This window comes from Silurus aristotelis, assembly GCF_946808225.1.
Source record: "Silurus aristotelis genome assembly, chromosome: 18".
Lineage (NCBI taxonomy): Eukaryota > Metazoa > Chordata > Actinopteri > Siluriformes > Siluridae > Silurus > Silurus aristotelis.
In genome coordinates, this window is record NC_139591.1 from 20,203,940 (window position 1) to 20,229,340 (window position 25,401).

Consider the following 25,401-nt stretch of genomic DNA (forward strand, 5'->3'; position numbering starts at 1 on the left):
ATGTGGCAAATGCAATTCTGGGGGAACCAGACTGGAACTTGGGTAAAGAGGGGGCTTACTGTATTGCATTTGAATATTATGGTACATAATGCTAAAAATCTCTTGTACACATTTGTGCCGATTAAAAATAGGAGTTTCCTATAAAAACAGAATTTGCACAGTCATTTAAAAATCCATGATATACCCCCCTGGCTCTGCTATTCATCTTTGCTTTCACTTGTCAGTGCCTTTCATGTTTTCAAAAAGGTATGAAACACTTGACATTTGCCTTCTTTGTAGATCATATCAGCTTTAATTGGCTGTTCTATTTTGTTGCTAATTGATATTCACTTTAATGCCTAATCTGTTAGGCTTCCTTTTGTGATTTACTTCAAAATTAGTTAGTTTTGCCTTCCACCGCACCCCATAATTCCATGTTAACTCTTACACCCAGATGACCAGAGTGCCATCTGGTGGAGATGTTGGAGAAATTCTTTAAATCATTTCCTGACCCTTACCTGGTCAATGACCACATCCTCAAGGCCCTTCAATTTATTTGCTTTTTTTCATGATTGGCATTGCTCAGATGATCTTTCCCCTTTGGAAAAGGGAGTTTAAGGTTGTTAACGCAAAGACATGCTTCACAAGCACACTTAACGTGTACAAAATTAAATAATTAAGAGAACAACTTCGTAATACCTTACTTTCAGGAGCTTAAAATAAACCATAATGGTAATTCAAATTTTAAAGGTCAGAGTTAACAGGCATTTTTAAAATCAAACACGAGAGGAAAGAGATTTCCATCAAAATGCTTTATTTGATCATTGACATGGCAAACATTGTACAAATTCCAGCTCTATTTTGCTTTAAAGTTAAACAATGCAACAGTGAGGCATGATAGAGCATGAAGGTTTTAATGTGAGGGAAGCTTGGAAATATTGGATGAACCACTGAACATGTTATTTTTTACAAGACTGGTGGCCAAACCAAAAAGCAGGAAGCATCTGATTGAAGGTCCCCAGTTGCTGTACATTATTGGTCTGTCCTTGAGATAAAGTTTGGCTTTGAGATGCACTGGAAGCAGAGCTACTAGTTAAAGCAGTAACAGAGCCCAAATTATTTGTGCCTTGCTGTGACAGTCCATAGCCAGTTGAGCTTTGAGAACCAATAGGAGAGCCTCCTGTTGTAGAACCGTCAGTTACCTGTTGGGTCACAGTTAAAGCAGGAGCAGATCCCAGTTGAATTGTGCCTGGCTGTGTCTGGGAACCACCATATGGGCTGGAAAGGCCTAGGGAAAGCCAATAGGCAGAGGGGCTTTGAGAACCAATAGGAGAGCCTCCTGTTATAGAACCATCAGTTACCTGCTGGGTCACAGTTGAAGCAGGAGCAGATCCCAGTTGATTTGTGCCTGGCTGTGTCTGGGAACTACCAAACTGGTTCACAAGTCCTTGAAACAGTCCATAGCCAGTTGAGCTTTGAGAACCATAGCCAGTTGAGCTTTGAGAACCAATAGATGAGCTTGGGATGCTGAAACTAGAAGAGCCTCCTGTTGTAGCACTGTCAGTTACCTGCTGGGTCACAGTTGAAGCAGGAGCAGAACTCAGTTGATTTGTGCCTGGCTGTGTCTGGGAACCACCATAAAGGCTGGAAAGGCCTTGAAACAGTCCATAGCCAGTTGAGCTTTGAGAACCACTAGGAGAGCCTCCTGTTGTAGAACCGTCAGTTACCTGCTGGGTAACAGTTAAAGCAGGAGCAGAGCCTATTTGATTTGTGCCTGGCTGTGTCTGGGAACCACCATAAAGGCTGGAAAGGCCTTGAAACAGTCCATAGCCAGTTGAGCTTTGAGAACCACTAGAAGAGCCTCCTGTTGTAGCACTGTCAGTTACCTGCTGGGTCACAGTTAAAGCAGGAGCAGAGCCTATTTGATTTGTGCCTGGCTGTGTCTGAAAACCACCATATGGGCTGGAAAGGCCAAGGGAAAGCCAATAGGCAGAGGGGCTTTGAGAACCACTAGGAGGGCTTGGGATGCTGAAACTAGAGGAGCCTCCTGTTGTATCACTGTCAGTTACCTGCTGGGTCACAGTGGAAGCAGGAACAGAGCCCAGTTGATTTGTGCCTGGCTGTGTCTGGGAACCACCATAAGGGCTGGAAAAGCCTTGAAACAGTCCATAGCCAGTTGAGCTTTGAGAACCAATAGATGAGCTTGGGATGCTGAAACTAGAAGAGCCTCCGGTTGTAGCACTGTCAGTTACCTGCTGGGTCACAGTTGAAGCAGGAGCAGAACTCAGTTGATTTGTGCCTGCCTGTGTCTGGGAACCACCATATGGGCTGAAAAGGCCAAGGGAAAGCCAATAGGCAGAGGGGCTTTGAGAACCACTAGGAGAGCTTGGGATGCTGAAACTGGAGGAGCCTCCTGTTGTAGCACTGTCAGTTACCTGCTGGGTCACAGTTGAAGCAGGAGCAGAACTCAGTTGATTTGTGCCTGGCTGTGTCTGGGAACTACCAAACTGGCTTTCAAGTCCTTGAAACAGTCCATAGCCAGTTGAGCTTTGAGAACCATAGCCAGTTGAGCTTTGAGAACCAATAGATGAGCTTGGGATGCTGAAACTAGGAGAGCCTCCTGTTGTAGAACCGTCAGTTACCTGCTGGGTAACAGTTAAAGCAGGAGCAGAGCCTATTTGATTTGTGCCTGGCTGTGTCTGGGAACCACCATAAAGGCTGGAAAGGCCTTGAAACAGTCCATAGCTAGTTGAGCTTTGAAAACCATAGCCAGTTGAGCTTTGAGAACCAATAGGTGAGCTTGGGATGCTGAAACTAGAAGAGCCTCCTGTTGTAGCACTGTCAGTTACCTGCTGGGTCACAGTTAAAGCAGGAGCAGAACTCAGTTGATTTGTGCCTGGCTGTGCCTGGGAACTACCAAACTGGCTTACAAGTCCTTGAAACAGTCCATAGCCAGTTGAGCTTTCAGAACCACTAGGAGAGCCTCCTGTTATAGAACCGTCAGTTACCTGCTGGGTCACAGTTAAAGAAGGAGCAGAACTCAGTTGATTTGTGCCTGGCTGTGTCTGGAAACCACCATATGGGCTGGAAAGGCCAAGGGAAAGCCAATGGGCAGAGGGGCTTTGAGAACCACTAGGAGGGCTTGGGATGCTAAAACTAGAGGAGCCTCCTATTGTATCACTGTCAGTTACCTGCTGGGTCACAGTGGAAGCAGGAACAGAGCCCAGTTGATTTGTGCCTGGCTGTGTCTGGGAACCACCATAAGGGCTGGAAAAGCCTTGAAACAGTCCATAGCCAGTTGAGCTTTGAGAACCAATAGATAAGCTTGGGATGCTGAAACTAGAAGAGCCTCCGGTTGTAGCACTGTCAGTTACCTGCTGGGTCACAGTTAAAGCAGGAGCAGAACTCAGTTGATTTGTGCCTGGCTGTGTCTGGGAACCACCATACAGGCTGGAAAGGCCTTGAAACAGTCCATAGCCAGTTGAGCTTTGAGAACCACTAGGAGAGCTTGGAATGCTGAAACTAGAGGAGCCTCCGGTTGTAGCACTGTCAGTTACCTGCTGGGTCACAGTTGAAGCAGGAGCAGAACTCAGTTGATTTGTGCCTGGCTGTGTCTGGAAACCACCATATGGGCTGAAAAGGCCAAGGGAAAGCCAATAGGCAGAGGGGCTTTGAGAACCAATAGATGAGCTTGGGATGCTTAAACTAGAAGAGCCTCCTGTTGTAGCACTGTCAGTTACCTGCTGGGTCACAGTTGAAGCAGGAGCAGAACTCAGTTGATTTGTGCCTGGCTGTGTCTGGGAACCACCATAAAGGCTGGAAAGGCCTTGAAACAGTCCATAGCCAGTTAAGCTTTGAGAACCACTAGGAGAGCCTCCTGTTGTAGAACCGTCAGTTACCTGCTGGGTCACAGTTAAAGCAGGTGCAGAACTCAGTTGATTTGTGCCTGGCTGTGTCTGGGAACTAACATATGGGCTGGAAAGGCCTAGGGAAAGCCAATAGGCAGAGGGGCTTTGAGAACCACTCAAACTGGAGGACACTGAAACAGGGGGGCTAATGGACTGTCCACTCTCAGTAGACTGTTGGGTCACAGTTACAGCAGGAGCAGAGCCTATTTGATTTGTGCCTGGCTGTGTCTGAAAACCACCATATGGGCTGGAAAGGCCAAGGGAAAGCCAATAGGCAGAGGGGCTTTGAGAACCACTAGGAGGGCTTGGGATGCTGAAACTAGAGGAGCCTCCTGTTGTATCACTGTCAGTTACCTGCTGGGTCACAGTGGAAGCAGGAACAGAGCCCAGTTGATTTGTGCCTGGCTGTGTCTGGGAACCACCATAAGGGCTGGAAAAGCCTTGAAACAGTCCATAGCCAGTTGAGCTTTGAGAACCAATAGATGAGCTTGGGATGCTGAAACTAGAAGAGCCTCCGGTTGTAGCACTGTCAGTTACCTGCTGGGTCACAGTTGAAGCAGGAGCAGAACTCAGTTGATTTGTGCCTGGCTGTGTCTGGGAACCACCATAAGGGCTGGAAAGTCCTTGAAACAGTCCATAGCCAGTTGAGCTTTGAGAATCAATAGATGAGCTTGGGATGCTGAAACTAGAAGAGCCTCCTGTTGTAGCACTGTCAGTTACCTGCTGGGTCACAGTTGAAGCAGGAGCAGAACTTAGTTGATTTGTGCCTGGCTGTGTCTGGGAACCACCATAAAGGCTGGAAAGGCCTTGAAACAGTCCATAGCCAGTTGAGCTTTGAGAACCACTAGGAGAGCCTCCTGTTGTAGAACTGTCAGCTACCTGCTGGGTCACAGTTGAAGCAGGAGCAGAACTCAGTTGATTTGTGCCTGGCTGTGTCTGGAAACCACCATATGGGCTGAAAAGGCCAAGGGAAAGCCAATAGGCAGAGGGGCTTTGAGAACCAATAGATGAGCTTGGGATGCTTAAACTAGAAGAGCCTCCTGTTGTAGCACTGTCAGTTACCTGCTGGGTCACAGTTGAAGCAGGAGCAGAACTCAGTTGATTTGTGCCTGGCTGTGTCTGGGAACCACCATAAAGGCTGGAAAGGCCTTGAAACAGTCCATAGCCAGTTAAGCTTTGAGAACCACTAGGAGAGCCTCCTGTTGTAGAACCGTCAGTTACCTGCTGGGTCACAGTTAAAGCAGGAGCAGAACTCAGTTGATTTGTGCCTGGCTGTGTCTGGGAACCACCATAAAGGCTGGAAAGTCCTTGAAACAGTCCATACCCAGTTGAGCTTTGAGAACCATAGCCAGTTGAGCTTTGAGAACCAATAGGTGAGCTTGGGTTGCTGAAACTAGAAGAGCCTCCTGTTGTAGCACTGTCAGTTACCTGCTGGGTCACAGTTGAAGCACGAGCAGAACTCAGTTGATTTGTGCCTGGCTGTGCCTGGGAACCACCATAAGGGCTGGAAAGGCCTTGAAACAGTCCATAGCCAGTTGAGCTTTGAGAACCAATAGATGAGCTTGGGATGCTGAAACTAGAAGAGCCTCCTGTTGTAGCACTGTCAGTTACCTGCTGGGTCACAGTTGAAGCAGTAGCAGAACTCAGTTGATTTGTGCCTGGCTGTGCCTGGGAACTACCAAACTGGCTTACAAGTCCTTGAAACAGTCCATAGCCAGTTGAGCTTTGAGAACCACTAGGAGAGCCTCCTGTTGTAGCACTGTCAGTTACCTGCTGGGTCACAGTTGAAGCAGGAGCAGAACTCAGTTGATTTGTGCCTGGCTGTGTCTGGGGACCACCATATGGGCTAGAAAGGCCTAGGGAAAGCCAATAGGCAGAGGGGCTTTGAGAACCACTCAAACTGGAGGACACTAAAACAGGGGGGCTAATGGATTGTCCACTCTCAGCAGACTGCGGGGTCACAGTTAAAGCCGGAGCAGAACTTAGTTGATTTGTGCCTGGATGTGCCTGGGAACTACCAAACTGGCTTACAAGTCCTTGAAACAATCCATAGCCAGTTGAGCTTTCAGAACCACTAGGAGAGCCTCCTGTTATAGAACCGTCAGTTACCTGCTGGGTCACAGTTAAAGCAGGAGCAGAACTCAGTTGATTTGTGCCTGGCTGTGCCTGGAAACCACCATAGGGGCTGGAAAGGCCTAGGGAAAGCCAATAGGCAGAGGGTCTTTGAAAACCAATAGATGAGCTTGGAATGCTGAAACTAGAAGAGCCTCCTGTTGTAGCACTGTCGGTTACCTGCTGGGTCACAGTTAAAGCAGGAGCAGAACTCAGTTGATTTGTGCCTGAATGTGTCTGGAAACCACCATAAGGGCTGGAAAGCCCTTGAAACAGTCCATAGCCAGTCAAGCCTTGGGTTTGATAACCATTGGTAAAGCTTGATGTACCAAGCATTGAACCACTGGACATTGCATTTTCTGAGGTCTGCTGAGTCACAATAAAGGCAGGGGCAGGGCCTGTTTGACTACCACCACATGGGCTTGGCAGCCCTTGAGACAGTTTATTCTGTTGAGAGTTACTTTGTTGGTAGAAGGGTGAATTTTTAGCATGACCAGATTGATGCCCAATTGATGGATGGTTTGACACACCTAAAGATTGAACCCCATGGCTGGTCTGAATCTCAGGGGTTGGAACATCCTGATCAGATGTGGATTGAGCACATGAACCAACATTCTGAGTTTGGAAGCCTTGAAGGGTGTTAAATATATTCTCTGACTGACCAGAAAATCCAGTTCCCAGGGCATCTGATGAAGATAAGCCTGCATGAGAGACTACACTATTTTGCAAAGCTCCAGCATTGGCTTTACTTTCATCCCTCCTGGCTGTGGAAGCATGGCCTCCATCAGGAAAGGAAGCAGTTTCCTGAGTCTGATCAAGACCCATCTTTACATCAACACTGTACCAATCCTGTGCAGGCCTTCTGTTCCACACTAGTTAAAAGAAATATAACTCAGGTTTTTCCTCTCTTTTAACAAGTCTATGAAATATCACTTAAAAAAACAAACAAAAAAAAGTCAACACAAGTTTTAAAATGGCTTACCTCCAAGTGCCCTTACATCCAGTATGTGAAGTAAAGCACTTAAGAGTAACCAGAGCCTGTAAGACAAAAAAAAAAAACATTTACAATCAAATACTACTGCAAAATAAACAAGTTAGCATATCAAAATGCAGCATTACCTTTTGCAGCACCACATAATGGCTAAACATGTGACTTCCCAAAGGCTTCAGGCCTGCCGTGCTCCCACTTTACTGCTGACTCACAAAAACTAAAAAGATCTCAAAATACAACCTGCTCAGTAGCCCGAAGGCCGGCCTTTTAAGCACCTAATTCAAGTCAGCTGACAACAATTAAATCTCAGCATCTTCAGCTCTGCTACCTCCAGCTCCACCTCCTATCTTTTACTCACTGTTTTTAAACCATACAACATCGCAGGTCTAACCACAGTCCTATAAACTTTTCCTTTCACCCTTTTATTACAAATCATCCTCTCAGGTAAAAAAATACAAATGCAAGGTACTTATTGAACAATACTCCTTAGAGACTTCAGGGCCAATCATGTTCCAAACCACATAATGAGCAATAAGTAGTTTGCCTTAATAATGACACCAGTAGTGTACAAACCGTTTAGTGTGGTAGACAGGAATACAACAACAGTATTAATCTGTGCAAAAGAGGATAAATCACACACCACTCATTAGCATTACAATTAATTGGAGAACAGACAAATGTTGCAGACAAACTGTAAATAGGTAGAATGCATATTTTCAGTGAATGAATCCAAATTTCCTTTCTTTGTCTCTTTACTGGCTGCATCTCCTCTTCCACTTACATTATAGCTGGACTTCTTTAATGCTTGAAACTGGGCTATGATGACTTTTACTGTACACAGCTGGTGTACAATGCATGCATGTATCTGTTCTTTTAAGACTTAAAGATACTGAGAAAAAGGCCAATTATAATTCTATTCCTAAACTGTGTAATATTGGTATAAATAACAGTACTGTAATCCTTGTTTATACACTTTTTTCCACATATCTTTATATAGTTTATACTTTTTATCTACCTTCTTTTTCTTTTTTTTCTTCTTCTCATTCTATTTCCTCATGCATGTCGTACTCAGTATGTATGTGTATGTGACAAATAAAATTAGATTTGATTTAATTTGAATATATTAAACAGCCTGGTGAATCTGTAATGGAACTTGGAATAATTTGACCAATGCATATCAGTATTGTATCTGTATTGACAATATTAATATATTGACTAAGTGCAACTTAATCAAACATGATTCTGCTTAATTGTATAAAGTAATCCCCCGTTAATCATGGTATTTAGGTTCCAAAACCGCGATTCCTAAAATTTTATTTTATTGTTTAAACCATAAATCATCCTTCCACACACTTTAAACACCAACAGCAAACATTTGAAAGAATATAGCGAAATATATTTTGTGTAAATGTGTAGAAATACAGTACACTATCACATTTATAGAGAGTACATGTACTGTACAGTATACAGTTCTGTAGAAGCCTATGCGTACTTTCTCTGCTTGTTTATTGGTTGAAGTGTCCTATGACATCAAAGTTAAAGATTAGTTAAAGAGTTAAAGATACAAGTCACAGCATTCTTTATTTTCTGTACTGTGTTAACAGTTTACTTCATTTTATAATTATATTTTTAATTAAATTTTTTTTTAACATAACTCCATAAAAAATAAACTTTTCCCTACAAGTATTTTGGTCTATCGTGCTAGCCGCGAGAGACCGTGAAAATCAGCCTAATTCGGTTATGTGGCAAATGCAATTCTGGGGGCACCAGACTGGAACTTGGGTAAAGAGGGGGCTTACTGTATTGCATTTGAATATTATGGTACATAATGCTAAAAAATATCTTGTACACATTTGTGCCGATTAAAAATAGGAGTTTCCTATAAAAACAGAATTTGCACAGTCATTTAAAAATCCATGATATACCCCCCTGGCTCTGCTATTCATCTTTGCTTTCACTTGTCAGTGCCTCTCATGTTTTCAAAAGGTATGAAACACTTGGCATTTGCCTTCTTTGTAGATCATATCAGCTTTAATTGGCTGTTCTATTTTGTTGCTAATTGATATTCACTTTAATGCCTAATCTGTTAGGCTTCCTATTGTGATTTACTTCAAAATTAGTTTTGCCTTCCACCGCACCCCATAATTCCATGTTAACTCTTACACCCAGATGACCAGAGTGCCATCTGGTGGAGATGTTGGAGAAATTCTTTAAATCATTTCCTGACCCTTACCTGGTCAATGACCACATCCTCAAGGCCCTTAAATTTATTTGCTTTTTTTCATGATTGGCATTGCTCAGATGATCTTTCCCCTTTGGAAAAGGGAGTTTAAGGTTGTTAACGCAAAGACATGCTTCACAAGCACACTTAACGTGTACAAAATTAAATAATTAAGAGAACAACTTCGTAATACCTTACTTTCAGGAGCTTAAAATAAACCATAATGGTAATCCAAATTTTAAAGGTCAGAGTTAACAGGCATTTTTAAAATCAAACACGAGAGGAAAAAGAGATTTCCATCAAAATGCTTTATTTGATCAATGACATGGCAAACATTGTACAAATTCCAGCTCCATTTTGCTTTAAAGTTAAACAATGCAACAGTGAGGCATGATAGAGCATGAAGTTTTTAATGTGAGGGAAGCTTGGAAATATTGGACGAACCACTGAACATGTTATTTTTTACAAGACTGGTGGCCAAACCAAAAAGCAGGAAGCATCTGATTGAAGGTCCCCAGTTGCTGTACATTATGGCTCTGTCCTTGAGACAAAGTTTGGCTTTGAGATGCACTGGAAGCAGAGCTACTAGTTAAAGCAGTAACAGAGCCCAAATTATTTGTGCCTTGCTGTGACAGTCCATAGCCAGTTGAGCTTTGAGAACCAATAGGTGAGCTTGGGATGCTGAAACTAGAAGAGCCTCCTGTTGTAGCACTGTCAGTTACCTGCTGGGTCACAGTTGAAGCAGGAGCAGAGCCCAGTTGATTTGTGCCTGGCTGTGTCTGGGAACCACCATAAGGGCTGGAAAGTCCTTGAAACAGTCCATAGCCAGTTGAGCTTTGAGAACCAATAGATGAGCTTGGGATGCTGAAACTAGAAGAGCCTCCTGTTGAAGAACCATCAGTTACCTGCTGGGTCACAGTTGAAGCAGGAGCAGAACTCAGTTGATTTGTGCCTGGCTGTGTCTGGAAACCACCATATGGGCTGGAAAGGCCAAGTGAAAGCCAATAGGCAGAGGGGCTTTGAGAACCACTAGGAGAGCTTGGGATGCTGAAACTGGAGGAGCCTCCTGTTGTAGCACTGTCAGTTACCTGCTGGGTCACAGTTGAAGCAGGAGCAGAGCCCAGTTGATTTGTGCCTGGCTGTGTCTGGGAACCACCATAAGGGCTGGAAAGGCCTTGAAACAGTCCATAGCCATTTGAGCTTTGAGAACCACTAGGAGAGCCTCCTGTTGTAGAACCGTCAGTTACCTGCTGGGTCACAGTTGAAGCAGGAGCAGAGCCCAGTTGATTTGTGCCTGGCTGTGTCTGGGAACTACCAAACTGGTTTGCAAGTCCTTGAAACAGTCCATAGCCAGTTGAGCTTTGAGAACCATAGCCAGTTGAGCTTTGAGAACCATAGCCAGTTGAGCTTTGAGAACCAATAGGTGAGCTTGGGATGCTGAAACTAGAAGAGCCTCCTGTTGTAGCACTGTCGGTTACCTGCTGGGTCACAGTTGAAGCAGGAGCAGAACTCAGTTGATTTGTGCCTGGCTGTGCCTGGAAACCACCATATGGGCTGGAAAGGCCTAGGGAAAGCCAATAGGCAGAGGGGCTTTGAGAACCACTCAAACTGGAGGACACTGAAACAGGGGGGCTAATGGATTGTCCACTCTCAGCAGACTGTTGGGTCACAGTTACAGCAGGAGCAGAACTCAGTTGATTTGTGCCTGGCTGTGTCTGGGAACCACCATAAGGGCTGGAAAGGCCTTGAAACAGTCCATAGCCAGTTGAGCTTTGAGAACCACTAGGAGAGCCTCCTGTTGTAGAACCGTCAGTTACCTGCTGGGTCACAGTTGAAACAGGAGCAGAGCCCAGTTGATTTGTGCCTGGCTGTGTCTGGGAAGTACCAAACTGGTTTGCAAGTCCTTGAAACAGTCCATAGCCAGTTGAGCTTTGAGAACCATAGCCAGTTAAGCTTTGAGAACCAATAGGTGAGCTTGGGATGCTGAAACTAGAAGAGCTTCCTGTTGTAGCACTGTCAGTTACCTGCTGGGTCACAGTTGAAGCAGGAGCAGAACTCAGTTGATTTGTGCCTTGCTGTGTCTGGGAACTACCAAACTGGTTCACAAGTCCTTGAAACAGTCCATAGACAGTTGAGCTTTGAGAACCAATAGGTGAGCTTGGGATGCTGAAACTAGAAGAGCCTCCTGTTGTAGCACTGTCAGTTACCTGCTGGGTCACAGTTGAAGCAGGAACAGAGCCTAGTTGATTTGTGCCTGGCTGTGCCTGGAAACCATCATATGGGCTGGAAAGGCCTAGGGAAAGCCAATAGCCAGTTGAGCTTTGAGAACCACTAGGAGAGCCTCCTGTTGTAGCACCATCAGTTACCTGCTGGGTCACAGTGGAAGCAGGAACAGAGCCTAGTTGATTTGTGCCTGGCTGTGTCTGGGAACCACTATTAGGGCTGGAAAGACCTTGAAACAGTCCATAGCCAGTTAAGCTTTGAGAACCAATAGATGAGCTTGGGATGCTGAAACTAGAGGAGCCTTCTGTTGTAGAACCATCAGTTACCTGCTGGGTCACAGTTGATTGAGCAGAGCCCAGTTGATTTGTGCCTGGCTGTGTCTGAAAACCACCATAAGTGCTGGAAAGTCCTTGAAACAGTTCATAGCCAGTTGAGCTTTGAGAACCACTAGGAGAGCCTCCGGTTGTAGCACTGTCAGTTACCTGCTGGGTCACAGTTAAAGCAGGAGCAGAACTCAGTTGATTTGTGCCTTGCTGTGTCTGGGAACCACCATATGGGCGGGAAAGGCCTAGGGAAAGCCAATAGGCAGAGGGTCTTTGAGAACCACTCAAACTGGAGGACACTGAAACAGGGGGGCTAATGGATTGTCCACTCTCAGCAGACTGTTGGGTCACAGTTACAGCAGGAGCAGAACTCAGTTGATTTGTGCCTGGCTGTGTCTGGGAACCACCATAAGGGCTGGAAAGGCCTTGAAACAGTCCATAGCCAGTTGAGCTTTGAGAACCACTAGGAGAGCCTCCTGTTGTAGAACCGTCAGTTACCTGCTGGGTCACAGTTGAAGCAGGAGCAGAGCCCAGTTGATTTGTGCCTGGCTGTGTCTGGGAAGTACCAAACTGGTTTGCAAGTCCTTGAAACAGTTCATAGCCAGTTGAGCTTTGAGAACCACTAGGAGAGCCTCCGGTTGTAGCACTGTCAGTTACCTGCTGGGTCACAGTTAAAGCAGGAGCAGAACTCAGTTGATTTGTGCCTTGCTGTGTCTGGGAACCACCATATGGGCTGGAAAGGCCTAGGGAAAGCCAATAGGCAGAGGGTCTTTGAGAACCACTCAAACTGGAGGACACTGAAACAGGGGGGCTAATGGATTGTCCACTCTCAGCAGACTGTTGGGTCACAGTTACAGCAGGAGCAGAACTCAGTTGATTTGTGCCTGGCTGTGTCTGGGAACCACCATAAGGGCTGGAAAGGCCTTGAAACAGTCCATAGCCAGTTGAGCTTTGAGAACCACTAGGAGAGCCTCCTGTTGTAGAACCGTCAGTTACCTGCTGGGTCACAGTTGAAGCAGGTGCAGAACTCAGTTGATTTGTGCCTGGCTGTGTCTGGAAACCACCATATGGGCTGGAAAGGCCAAGTGAAAGCCAATAGGCAGAGGGGCTTTGAGAACCACTAGGAGAGCTTGGGATGCTGAAACTGGAGGAGCCTCCTGTTGTAGCACTGTCAGTTACCTGCTGGGTCCCAGTGGAAGCAGGTGCAGAACTCAGTTGATTTGTGCCTGGCTGTGTCTGGGAACTACCAAACTGGTTCACAAGTCCTTGAAACAGTCCATAGCCAGTTGAGCTTTGAGAACTATAGCCAGTTGAGCTTTGAGAACCAATAGGTGAGCTTGGGATGCTGAAACTAGAAGAGCTTCCTGTTGTAGCACTGTCAGTTACCTGCTGGGTCACAGTTGAAGCAGGAGCAGAACTCAGTTGATTTGTGCCTGGCTGTGTCTGGAAACCACCATATGGGCTGGAAAGGCCAAGGGAAAGCCAATAGGCAGAGGGGCTTTGAGAACCACTCAAACTGGAGGACACTGAAACAGGGGGGCTAATGGACTGTCCACTCTCAGCAGACTGTTGGGTCACAGTTGAAGCAGGAGCAGTACTCAGTTGATTTGTGCCTGGCTGTGTCTGGGTACCACCATAAGGGCTGGAAAGTCCTTGAAACAGTCCATAGCCAGTTAAACTTTGAGAACTATAGCCAGTTGAGCTTTGAGAACCAATAGGTGAGCTTGGGATGCTGAAACTAGAAGAGCCTCCTGTTGTAGCACTGTCAGTTACCTGCTGGGTCACAGTTAAAGCAGGAGCAGAACTCAGTTGATTTGTGCCTGGCTGTGTCTGGGAACTACCAAACTGGTTCACAAGTCCTTGAAACAGTCCATAGCCAGTTGAGCTTTGAGAACCACTAGGAGAGCCTCCTGTTGTAGAACCGTCAGTTACCTGCTGGGTCACAGTGGAAGCAGGAACAGAGCCCAAATAATTTGTGCCTTGCTGTGACAGTCCATAGCCAGTTGAGCTTTGAGAACCAATAGATGAGCTTGGGATGCTGAAACTAGAAGAGCCTCCTGTTGTAGCACTGTCAGTTACCTGCTGGGTCACAGTTGAAGCAGGAGCAGAACTCAGTTGATTTGTGCCTGGCTGTGTCTGGAAATCACCATATGGGCTGGAAAGGCCAAGGGAAAGCCAATAGGCAGAGGGGCTTTGAGAACCACTAGGAGAGCTTGGGATGCTGAAACTGGAGGAGCCTCCTGTTGTAGCACTGTCAGTTACCTGCTGGGTCACAGTGGAAGCAGGAACAGAACTCAGTTGATTTGTGCCTGGCTGTGTCTGGGAACTACCAAACTGGTTCACAAGTCCTTGAAACAGTCCATAGCCAGTTGAGCTTTGAGAACCACTAGCAGAGCCTCCTGTTGTAGAACCGTCAGTTACCTGCTGGGTCACAGTTAAAGCAGGAGCAGAACTCCGTTGATTTGTGCCTGGCTGTGTCTGGGAACCACCATAAGGGCTGGAAAGGCCTTGAAACAGTCCATAGCCAGTTGAGCTTTGAGAACCAATAGATGAGCCTGGGATGCTGAAACTAGAAGAGCCTCCTGTTGTAGCACTGTCAGTTACCTGGTGGGTCACAGTTGAAGCAGGAGCAGAACTCAGTTGATTTGTGCCTGGCTGTGTCTGGGAACTAACATATGGGCTGGAAAGGCCTAGGGAAAGCCAATAGGCAGAGGGGCTTTGAGAACCACTCAAACTGGAGGACACTGAAACAGGGGGGCTAATGGACTGTCCACTCTCAGCAGACTGTTGGGTCACAGTTGAAGCAGAAGCAGTACTCAGTTGATTTGTGCCTGGCTGTGTCTGGGAACCACCATAAGGGCTGGAAAGTCCTTGAAACAGTCCATAGCCAGTTGAGCTTTGAGAACCATAGCCAGTTGAGCTTTGAGAACCAATAGGTGAGCTTGGGATGCTGAAACTAGAAGAGCCTCCTGTTGTAGCACTGTCAGTTACCTGCTGGGTCACAGTTAAAGCAGGAGCAGAACTCAGTTGATTTGTGCCTGGCTGTGTCTGGGAACTACCAAACTGGTTCACAAGTCCTTGAAACAGTCCATAGCCAGTTGAGCTTTGAGAACCACTAGGAGAGCCTCCTGTTGTAGTACCATCAGTTACCTGCTGGGTCACAGTTAAAGCAGGAGCAGAACTCAGTTGATTTGTGCCTGGCTGTGTCTGGGAACTAACATATGGGCTGGAAAGGCCTTGAAACAGTCCATAGCCAGTTGAGCTTTGAGAACCACTAGGGGAGCCTCCTGTTGTAGCACTGTCAGTTACCTGCTGGGTCACAGTTGAAGCAGGAGCAGAACCCAGTTCATTTGTGGCTGGCTGTGTCTGAGAACCACCATATGGGCCAGAAAGGCCTAGGGAAAGCCAATAGGCAGAGGGGCTTTGAGAACCACTCAAACTGGAGGACACTGAAACAGGGGGGCTAATGGATTGTCCACTCTCAGCAGACTGTTGGGTCACGGTTAAAGCAGGTGCAGAGCCCAGTTGATTTGTGCCTGGCTGTGTCTGGGAACTACCAAACTGGTTCACAAGTCCTTGAAACAGTCCATAGCCAGTCAAGCCTTGGGTTTGATAACCATTGGTAAAGCTTGATGTACCAAGCATTGAACCACTGGACATTGCATTTTCTGAGGTCTGCTGAGTCACAATAAAGGCAGGGGCAGGGCCTGTTTGACTACCACCACATGGGCTTGGCAGCCCTTGAGACAGTTTATTCTGTTGAGAGTTACTTTGTTGGTAGAAGGGTGAATTTTTAGCATGACCAGATTGATGCCCAATTGATGGATGGTTTGACACACCTAAAGATTGAACCCCATGGCTGGTCTGAATCTCAGGGGTTGGAACATCCTGATCAGATGTGGATTGAGCACATGAACCAACATTCTGAGTTTGGAAGCCTTGAAGGGTGTTAAATATATTCTCTGACTGACCAGAAAATCCAGTTCCCAGGGCATCTGATGAAGATAAGCCTGCATGAGAGACTACACTATTTTGCAAAGCTCCAGCATTGGCTTTACTTTCATCCCTCCTGGCTGTGGAAGCATGGCCTCCATCAGGAAAGGAAGCAGTTTCCTGAGTCTGATCAAGACCCATCTTTACATCAACACTGTACCAATCCTGTGCAGGCCTTCTGTTCCACACTAGTTAAAAGAAATATAACTCAGGTTTTTCCTCTCTTTTAACAAGTCTATGAAATATCACTTAAAAAAAACAAACAAAAAAAAGTCAACACAAGTTTTAAAATGGCTTACCTCCAAGTGCCCTTACATCCAGTATGTGAAGTAAAGCACTTAAGAGTAACCAGAGCCTGTAAGACAAAAAAAAAAAACATTTACAATCAAATACTACTGCAAAATAAACAAGTTAGCATATCAAAATGCAGCATTACCTTTTGCAGCACCACATAATGGCTAAACATGTGACTTCCCAAAGGCTTCAGGCCTGCCGTGCTCCCACTTTACTGCTGACTCACAAAAACTAAAAAGATCTCAAAATACAACCTGCTCAGTAGCCCGAAGGCCGGCCTTTTAAGCACCTAATTCAAGTCAGCTGACAACAATTAAATCTCAGCATCTTCAGCTCTGCTACCTCCAGCTCCACCTCCTATCTTTTACTCACTGTTTTTAAACCATACAACATCGCAGGTCTAACCACAGTCCTATAAACTTTTCCTTTCACCCTTTTATTACAAATCATCCTCTCAGGTAAAAAAATACAAATGCAAGGTACTTATTGAACAATACTCCTTAGAGACTTCAGGGCCAATCATGTTCCAAACCACATAATGAGCAATAAGTAGTTTGCCTTAATAATGACACCAGTAGTGTACAAACCGTTTAGTGTGGTAGACAGGAATACAACAACAGTATTAATCTGTGCAAAAGAGGATAAATCACACACCACTCATTAGCATTACAATTAATTGGAGAACAGACAAATGTTGCAGACAAACTGTAAATAGGTAGAATGCATATTTTCAGTGAATGAATCCAAATTTCCTTTCTTTGTCTCTTTACTGGCTGCATCTCCTCTTCCACTTACATTATAGCTGGACTTCTTTAATGCTTGAAACTGGGCTATGATGACTTTTACTGTACACAGCTGGTGTACAATGCATGCATGTATCTGTTCTTTTAAGACTTAAAGATACTGAGAAAAAGGCCAATTATAATTCTATTCCTAAACTGTGTAATATTGGTATAAATAACAGTACTGTAATCCTTGTTTATACACTTTTTTCCACATATCTTTATATAGTTTATACTTTTTATCTACCTTCTTTTTCTTTTTTTTCTTCTTCTCATTCTATTTCCTCATGCATGTCGTACTCAGTATGTATGTGTATGTGACAAATAAAATTAGATTTGATTTAATTTGAATATATTAAACAGCCTGGTGAATCTGTAATGGAACTTGGAATAATTTGACCAATGCATATCAGTATTGTATCTGTATTGACAATATTAATATATTGACTAAGTGCAACTTAATCAAACATGATTCTGCTTAATTGTATAAAGTAATCCCCCGTTAATCATGGTATTTAGGTTCCAAAACCGCGATTCCTAAAATTTTATTTTATTGTTTAAACCATAAATCATCCTTCCACACACTTTAAACACCAACAGCAAACATTTGAAAGAATATAGCGAAATATATTTTGTGTAAATGTGTAGAAATACAGTACACTATCACATTTATAGAGAGTACATGTACTGTACAGTATACAGTTCTGTAGAAGCCTATGCGTACTTTCTCTGCTTGTTTATTGGTTGAAGTGTCCTATGACATCAAAGTTAAAGATTAGTTAAAGAGTTAAAGATACAAGTCACAGCATTCTTTATTTTCTGTACTGTGTTAACAGTTTACTTCATTTTATAATTATATTTTTAATTAAATTTTTTTTTAACATAACTCCATAAAAAATAAACTTTTCCCTACAAGTATTTTGGTCTATCGTGCTAGCCGCGAGAGACCGTGAAAATCAGCCTAATTCGGTTATGTGGCAAATGCAATTCTGGGGGCACCAGACTGGAACTTGGGTAAAGAGGGGGCTTACTGTATTGCATTTGAATATTATGGTACATAATGCTAAAAAATATCTTGTACACATTTGTGCCGATTAAAAATAGGAGTTTCCTATAAAAACAGAATTTGCACAGTCATTTAAAAATCCATGATATACCCCCCTGGCTCTGCTATTCATCTTTGCTTTCACTTGTCAGTGCCTCTCATGTTTTCAAAAGGTATGAAACACTTGGCATTTGCCTTCTTTGTAGATCATATCAGCTTTAATTGGCTGTTCTATTTTGTTGCTAATTGATATTCACTTTAATGCCTAATCTGTTAGGCTTCCTATTGTGATTTACTTCAAAATTAGTTTTGCCTTCCACCGCACCCCATAATTCCATGTTAACTCTTACACCCAGATGACCAGAGTGCCATCTGGTGGAGATGTTGGAGAAATTCTTTAAATCATTTCCTGACCCTTACCTGGTCAATGACCACATCCTCAAGGCCCTTAAATTTATTTGCTTTTTTTCATGATTGGCATTGCTCAGATGATCTTTCCCCTTTGGAAAAGGGAGTTTAAGGTTGTTAACGCAAAGACATGCTTCACAAGCACACTTAACGTGTACAAAATTAAATAATTAAGAGAACAACTTCGTAATACCTTACTTTCAGGAGCTTAAAATAAACCATAATGGTAATCCAAATTTTAAAGGTCAGAGTTAACAGGCATTTTTAAAATCAAACACGAGAGGAAAAAGAGATTTCCATCAAAATGCTTTATTTGATCAATGACATGGCAAACATTGTACAAATTCCAGCTCCATTTTGCTTTAAAGTTAAACAATGCAACAGTGAGGCATGATAGAGCATGAAGTTTTTAATGTGAGGGAAGCTTGGAAATATTGGACGAACCACTGAACATGTTATTTTTTACAAGACTGGTGGCCAAACCAAAAAGCAGGAAGCATCTGATTGAAGGTCCCCAGTTGCTGTACATTATGGCTCTGTCCTTGAGACAAAGTTTGGCTTTGAGATGCACTGGAAGCAGAGCTACTAGTTAAAGCAGTAACAGAGCCCAAATTATTTGTGCCTTGCTGTGACAGTCCATAGCCAGTTGAGCTTTGAGAACCAATAGGTGAGCTTGGGATGCTGAAACTAGAAGAGCCTCCTGTTGTAGCACTGTCAGTTACCTGCTGGGTCACAGTTGAAGCAGGAGCAGAGCCCAGTTGATTTGTGCCTGGCTGTGTCTGGGAACCACCATAAGGGCTGGAAAGTCCTTGAAACAGTCCATAGCCAGTTGAGCTTTGAGAACCAATAGATGAGCTTGGGATGCTGAAACTAGAAGAGCCTCCTGTTGAAGAACCATCAGTTACCTGCTGGGTCACAGTTGAAGCAGGAGCAGAACTCAGTTGATTTGTGCCTGGCTGTGTCTGGAAACCACCATATGGGCTGGAAAGGCCAAGTGAAAGCCAATAGGCAGAGGGGCTTTGAGAACCACTAGGAGAGCTTGGGATGCTGAAACTGGAGGAGCCTCCTGTTGTAGCACTGTCAGTTACCTGCTGGGTCACAGTTGAAGCAGGAGCAGAGCCCAGTTGATTTGTGCCTGGCTGTGTCTGGGAACCACCATAAGGGCTGGAAAGGCCTTGAAACAGTCCATAGCCATTTGAGCTTTGAGAACCACTAGGAGAGCCTCCTGTTGTAGAACCGTCAGTTACCTGCTGGGTCACAGTTGAAGCAGGAGCAGAGCCCAGTTGATTTGTGCCTGGCTGTGTCTGGGAACTACCAAACTGGTTTGCAAGTCCTTGAAACAGTCCATAGCCAGTTGAGCTTTGAGAACCATAGCCAGTTGAGCTTTGAGAACCATAGCCAGTTGAGCTTTGAGAACCAATAGGTGAGCTTGGGATGCTGAAACTAGAAGAGCCTCCTGTTGTAGCACTGTCGGTTACCTGCTGGGTCACAGTTGAAGCAGGAGCAGAACTCAGTTGATTTGTGCCTGGCTGTGCCTGGAAACCACCATATGGGCTGGAAAGGCCTAGGGAAAGCCAATAGGCAGAGGGGCTTTGAGAACCACTCAAACTGGAGGACACTGAAACAGGGGGGCTAATGGATTGTCCACTCTCAGCAGACTGTTGGGTCACAGTTACAGCAGGAGCAGAACTCAGTTGATTTGTGCCTGGCTGTGTCTGGGAACCACCATAAGGGCTGGAAAGGCCTTGAAACAGTCCATAGCCAGTTGAGCTTTGAGAACCACTAGGAGAGCCTCCTGTTGTAGAACCGTCAGTTACCTGCTGGGTCACAGTTGAAACAGGAGCAGAGCCCAGTTGATTTGTGCCTGGCTGTGTCTGGGAAGTACCAAACTGGTTTGCAAGTCCTTGAAACAGTCCATAGCCAGTTGAGCTTTGAGAACCATAGCCAGTTAAGCTTTGAGAACCAATAGGTGAGCTTGGGATGCTGAAACTAGAAGAGCTTCCTGTTGTAGCACTGTCAGTTACCTGCTGGGTCACAGTTGAAGCAGGAGCAGAACTCAGTTGATTTGTGCCTTGCTGTGTCTGGGAACTACCAAACTGGTTCACAAGTCCTTGAAACAGTCCATAGACAGTTGAGCTTTGAGAACCAATAGGTGAGCTTGGGATGCTGAAACTAGAAGAGCCTCCTGTTGTAGCACTGTCAGTTACCTGCTGGGTCACAGTTGAAGCAGGAACAGAGCCTAGTTGATTTGTGCCTGGCTGTGCCTGGAAACCATCATATGGGCTGGAAAGGCCTAGGGAAAGCCAATAGCCAGTTGAGCTTTGAGAACCACTAGGAGAGCCTCCTGTTGTAGCACCATCAGTTACCTGCTGGGTCACAGTGGAAGCAGGAACAGAGCCTAGTTGATTTGTGCCTGGCTGTGTCTGGGAACCACTATTAGGGCTGGAAAGACCTTGAAACAGTCCATAGCCAGTTAAGCTTTGAGAACCAATAGATGAGCTTGGGATGCTGAAACTAGAGGAGCCTTCTGTTGTAGAACCATCAGTTACCTGCTGGGTCACAGTTGATTGAGCAGAGCCCAGTTGATTTGTGCCTGGCTGTGTCTGAAAACCACCATAAGTGCTGGAAAGTCCTTGAAACAGTTCATAGCCAGTTGAGCTTTGAGAACCACTAGGAGAGCCTCCGGTTGTAGCACTGTCAGTTACCTGCTGGGTCACAGTTAAAGCAGGAGCAGAACTCAGTTGATTTGTGCCTTGCTGTGTCTGGGAACCACCATATGGGCGGGAAAGGCCTAGGGAAAGCCAATAGGCAGAGGGTCTTTGAGAACCACTCAAACTGGAGGACACTGAAACAGGGGGGCTAATGGATTGTCCACTCTCAGCAGACTGTTGGGTCACAGTTACAGCAGGAGCAGAACTCAGTTGATTTGTGCCTGGCTGTGTCTGGGAACCACCATAAGGGCTGGAAAGGCCTTGAAACAGTCCATAGCCAGTTGAGCTTTGAGAACCACTAGGAGAGCCTCCTGTTGTAGAACCGTCAGTTACCTGCTGGGTCACAGTTGAAGCAGGAGCAGAGCCCAGTTGATTTGTGCCTGGCTGTGTCTGGGAAGTACCAAACTGGTTTGCAAGTCCTTGAAACAGTTCATAGCCAGTTGAGCTTTGAGAACCACTAGGAGAGCCTCCGGTTGTAGCACTGTCAGTTACCTGCTGGGTCACAGTTAAAGCAGGAGCAGAACTCAGTTGATTTGTGCCTTGCTGTGTCTGGGAACCACCATATGGGCTGGAAAGGCCTAGGGAAAGCCAATAGGCAGAGGGTCTTTGAGAACCACTCAAACTGGAGGACACTGAAACAGGGGGGCTAATGGATTGTCCACTCTCAGCAGACTGTTGGGTCACAGTTACAGCAGGAGCAGAACTCAGTTGATTTGTGCCTGGCTGTGTCTGGGAACCACCATAAGGGCTGGAAAGGCCTTGAAACAGTCCATAGCCAGTTGAGCTTTGAGAACCACTAGGAGAGCCTCCTGTTGTAGAACCGTCAGTTACCTGCTGGGTCACAGTTGAAGCAGGTGCAGAACTCAGTTGATTTGTGCCTGGCTGTGTCTGGAAACCACCATATGGGCTGGAAAGGCCAAGTGAAAGCCAATAGGCAGAGGGGCTTTGAGAACCACTAGGAGAGCTTGGGATGCTGAAACTGGAGGAGCCTCCTGTTGTAGCACTGTCAGTTACCTGCTGGGTCCCAGTGGAAGCAGGTGCAGAACTCAGTTGATTTGTGCCTGGCTGTGTCTGGGAACTACCAAACTGGTTCACAAGTCCTTGAAACAGTCCATAGCCAGTTGAGCTTTGAGAACTATAGCCAGTTGAGCTTTGAGAACCAATAGGTGAGCTTGGGATGCTGAAACTAGAAGAGCTTCCTGTTGTAGCACTGTCAGTTACCTGCTGGGTCACAGTTGAAGCAGGAGCAGAACTCAGTTGATTTGTGCCTGGCTGTGTCTGGAAACCACCATATGGGCTGGAAAGGCCAAGGGAAAGCCAATAGGCAGAGGGGCTTTGAGAACCACTCAAACTGGAGGACACTGAAACAGGGGGGCTAATGGACTGTCCACTCTCAGCAGACTGTTGGGTCACAGTTGAAGCAGGAGCAGTACTCAGTTGATTTGTGCCTGGCTGTGTCTGGGTACCACCATAAGGGCTGGAAAGTCCTTGAAACAGTCCATAGCCAGTTAAACTTTGAGAACCAATAGGTGAGCTTGGGATGCTGAAACTAGAAGAGCCTCCTGTTGTAGCACTGTCAGTTACCTGCTGGGTCACAGTTAAAGCAGGAGCAGAACTCAGTTGATTTGTGCCTGGCTGTGTCTGGGAACTACCAAACTGGTTCACAAGTCCTTGAAACAGTCCATAGCCAGTTGAGCTTTGAGAACCACTAGGAGAGCCTCCTGTTGTAGAACCGTCAGTTACCTGCTGGGTCACAGTGGAAGCAGGAACAGAGCCCAAATAATTTGTGCCTTGCTGTGACAGTCCATAGCCAGTTGAGCTTTGAGAACCAATAGATGAGCTTGGGATGCTGAAACTAGAAGAGCCTCCTGTTGTAGCACTGTCAGTTACCTGCTGGGTCACAGTTGAAGCAGGAGCAGAACTCAGTTGATTTGTGCCTGGCTGTGTCTGGAAATCACCATATGGGCTGGAAAGGCCAAGGGAAAGCCAATAGGCAGAGGGGCTTTGAGAACCACTAGGAGAGCTTGGGATGCTGAAACTGGAGGAGCCTCCTGTTGTAGCACTGTCAGTTACCTGCTGGGTCACAGTGGAAGCAGGAACAGAACTCAGTTGATTTGTGCCTGGCTGTGTCTGGGAACTACCAAACTGGTTCACAAGTCCTTGAAACAGTCCATAGCCAGTTGAGCTTTGAGAACCACTAGCAGAGCCTCCTGTTGTAGAACCGTCAGTTACCTGCTGGGTCACAGTTAAAGCAGGAGCAGAACTCCGTTGATTTGTGCCTGGCTGTGTCTGGGAACCACCATAAGGGCTGGAAAGGCCTTGAAACAGTCCATAGCCAGTTGAGCTTTGAGAACCAATAGATGAGCCTGGGATGCTGAAACTAGAAGAGCCTCCTGTTGTAGCACTGTCAGTTACCTGGTGGGTCACAGTTGAAGCAGGAGCAGAACTCAGTTGATTTGTGCCTGGCTGTGTCTGGGAACTAACATATGGGCTGGAAAGGCCTAGGGAAAGCCAATAGGCAGAGGGGCTTTGAGAACCACTCAAACTGGAGGACACTGAAACAGGGGGGCTAATGGACTGTCCACTCTCAGCAGACTGTTGGGTCACAGTTGAAGCAGAAGCAGTACTCAGTTGATTTGTGCCTGGCTGTGTCTGGGAACCACCATAAGGGCTGGAAAGTCCTTGAAACAGTCCATAGCCAGTTGAGCTTTGAGAACCATAGCCAGTTGAGCTTTGAGAACCAATAGGTGAGCTTGGGATGCTGAAACTAGAAGAGCCTCCTGTTGTAGCACTGTCAGTTACCTGCTGGGTCACAGTTAAAGCAGGAGCAGAACTCAGTTGATTTGTGCCTGGCTGTGTCTGGGAACTACCAAACTGGTTCACAAGTCCTTGAAACAGTCCATAGCCAGTTGAGCTTTGAGAACCACTAGGAGAGCCTCCTGTTGTAGTACCATCAGTTACCTGCTGGGTCACAGTTAAAGCAGGAGCAGAACTCAGTTGATTTGTGCCTGGCTGTGTCTGGGAACTAACATATGGGCTGGAAAGGCCTTGAAACAGTCCATAGCCAGTTGAGCTTTGAGAACCACTAGGGGAGCCTCCTGTTGTAGCACTGTCAGTTACCTGCTGGGTCACAGTTGAAGCAGGAGCAGAACCCAGTTCATTTGTGGCTGGCTGTGTCTGAGAACCACCATATGGGCCAGAAAGGCCTAGGGAAAGCCAATAGGCAGAGGGGCTTTGAGAACCACTCAAACTGGAGGACACTGAAACAGGGGGGCTAATGGATTGTCCACTCTCAGCAGACTGTTGGGTCACGGTTAAAGCAGGTGCAGAGCCCAGTTGATTTGTGCCTGGCTGTGTCTGGGAACTACCAAACTGGTTCACAAGTCCTTGAAACAGTCCATAGCCAGTCAAGCCTTGGGTTTGATAACCATTGGTAAAGCTTGATGTACCAAGCATTGAACCACTGGACATTGCATTTTCTGAGGTCTGCTGAGTCACAATAAAGGCAGGGGCAGGGCCTGTTTGACTACCACCACATGGGCTTGGCAGCCCTTGAGACAGTTTATTCTGTTGAGAGTTACTTTGTTGGTAGAAGGGTGAATTTTTAGCATGACCAGATTGATGCCCAATTGATGGATGGTTTGACACACCTAAAGATTGAACCCCATGGCTGGTCTGAATCTCAGGGGTTGGAACATCCTGATCAGATGTGGATTGAGCACATGAACCAACATTCTGAGTTTGGAAGCCTTGAAGGGTGTTAAATATATTCTCTGACTGACCAGAAAATCCAGTTCCCAGGGCATCTGATGAAGATAAGCCTGCATGAGAGACTACACTATTTTGCAAAGCTCCAGCATTGGCTTTACTTTCATCCCTCCTGGCTGTGGAAGCATGGCCTCCATCAGGAAAGGAAGCAGTTTCCTGAGTCTGATCAAGACCCATCTTTACATCAACACTGTACCAATCCTGTGCAGGCCTTCTGTTCCACACTAGTTAAAAGAAATATAACTCAGGTTTTTCCTCTCTTTTAACAAGTCTATGAAATATCACTTAAAAAAAACAAACAAAAAAAAGTCAACACAAGTTTTAAAATGGCTTACCTCCAAGTGCCCTTACATCCAGTATGTGAAGTAAAGCACTTAAGAGTAACCAGAGCCTGTAAGACAAAAAAAAAAAACATTTACAATCAAATACTACTGCAAAATAAACAAGTTAGCATATCAAAATGCAGCATTACCTTTTGCAGCACCACATAATGGCTAAACATGTGACTTCCCAAAGGCTTCAGGCCTGCCGTGCTCCCACTTTACTGCTGACTCACAAAAACTAAAAAGATCTCAAAATACAACCTGCTCAGTAGCCCGAAGGCCGGCCTTTTAAGCACCTAATTCAAGTCAGCTGACAACAA

At 45.5% G+C, this 25,401-nt stretch overlaps 2 protein-coding genes across 2 annotated transcripts; both read right to left on the reverse strand.

Moving 5' to 3' along the window:
• Positions 1–1,195: 1,195 nt before the first annotated feature.
• On the reverse strand, positions 1,196–16,348 carry LOC310741549 (uncharacterized protein; the record flags this gene model as incomplete). The annotated part of the gene is made up of 13 exons (XM_083569471.1): positions 16,187–16,348; positions 16,050–16,105; positions 14,749–15,938; positions 13,690–14,541; positions 11,917–12,414; positions 11,664–11,760; positions 10,117–10,544; positions 5,997–6,179; positions 5,531–5,837; positions 3,354–4,090; positions 2,232–2,414; positions 1,707–2,048; positions 1,196–1,267 (listed from the first exon to the last, which is right to left on the reverse strand). The coding sequence occupies exons 1-13, from the start codon at positions 16,201–16,203 to the stop codon at positions 1,196–1,198; spliced, it is 4,962 nt and encodes a 1,653-aa protein (XP_083425597.1). The 5' UTR covers positions 16,204–16,348.
• A 5,688-nt stretch (positions 16,349–22,036) lies between these two features.
• Positions 22,037–25,401, reverse strand: LOC310741550 (uncharacterized protein; the record flags this gene model as incomplete). The annotated part of the gene is made up of 6 exons (XM_083569472.1): positions 25,231–25,401; positions 25,094–25,149; positions 23,793–24,982; positions 23,015–23,585; positions 22,127–22,708; positions 22,037–22,068 (listed from the first exon to the last, which is right to left on the reverse strand). The coding sequence occupies exons 1-6, from the start codon at positions 25,245–25,247 to the stop codon at positions 22,037–22,039; spliced, it is 2,448 nt and encodes an 815-aa protein (XP_083425598.1). The 5' UTR covers positions 25,248–25,401.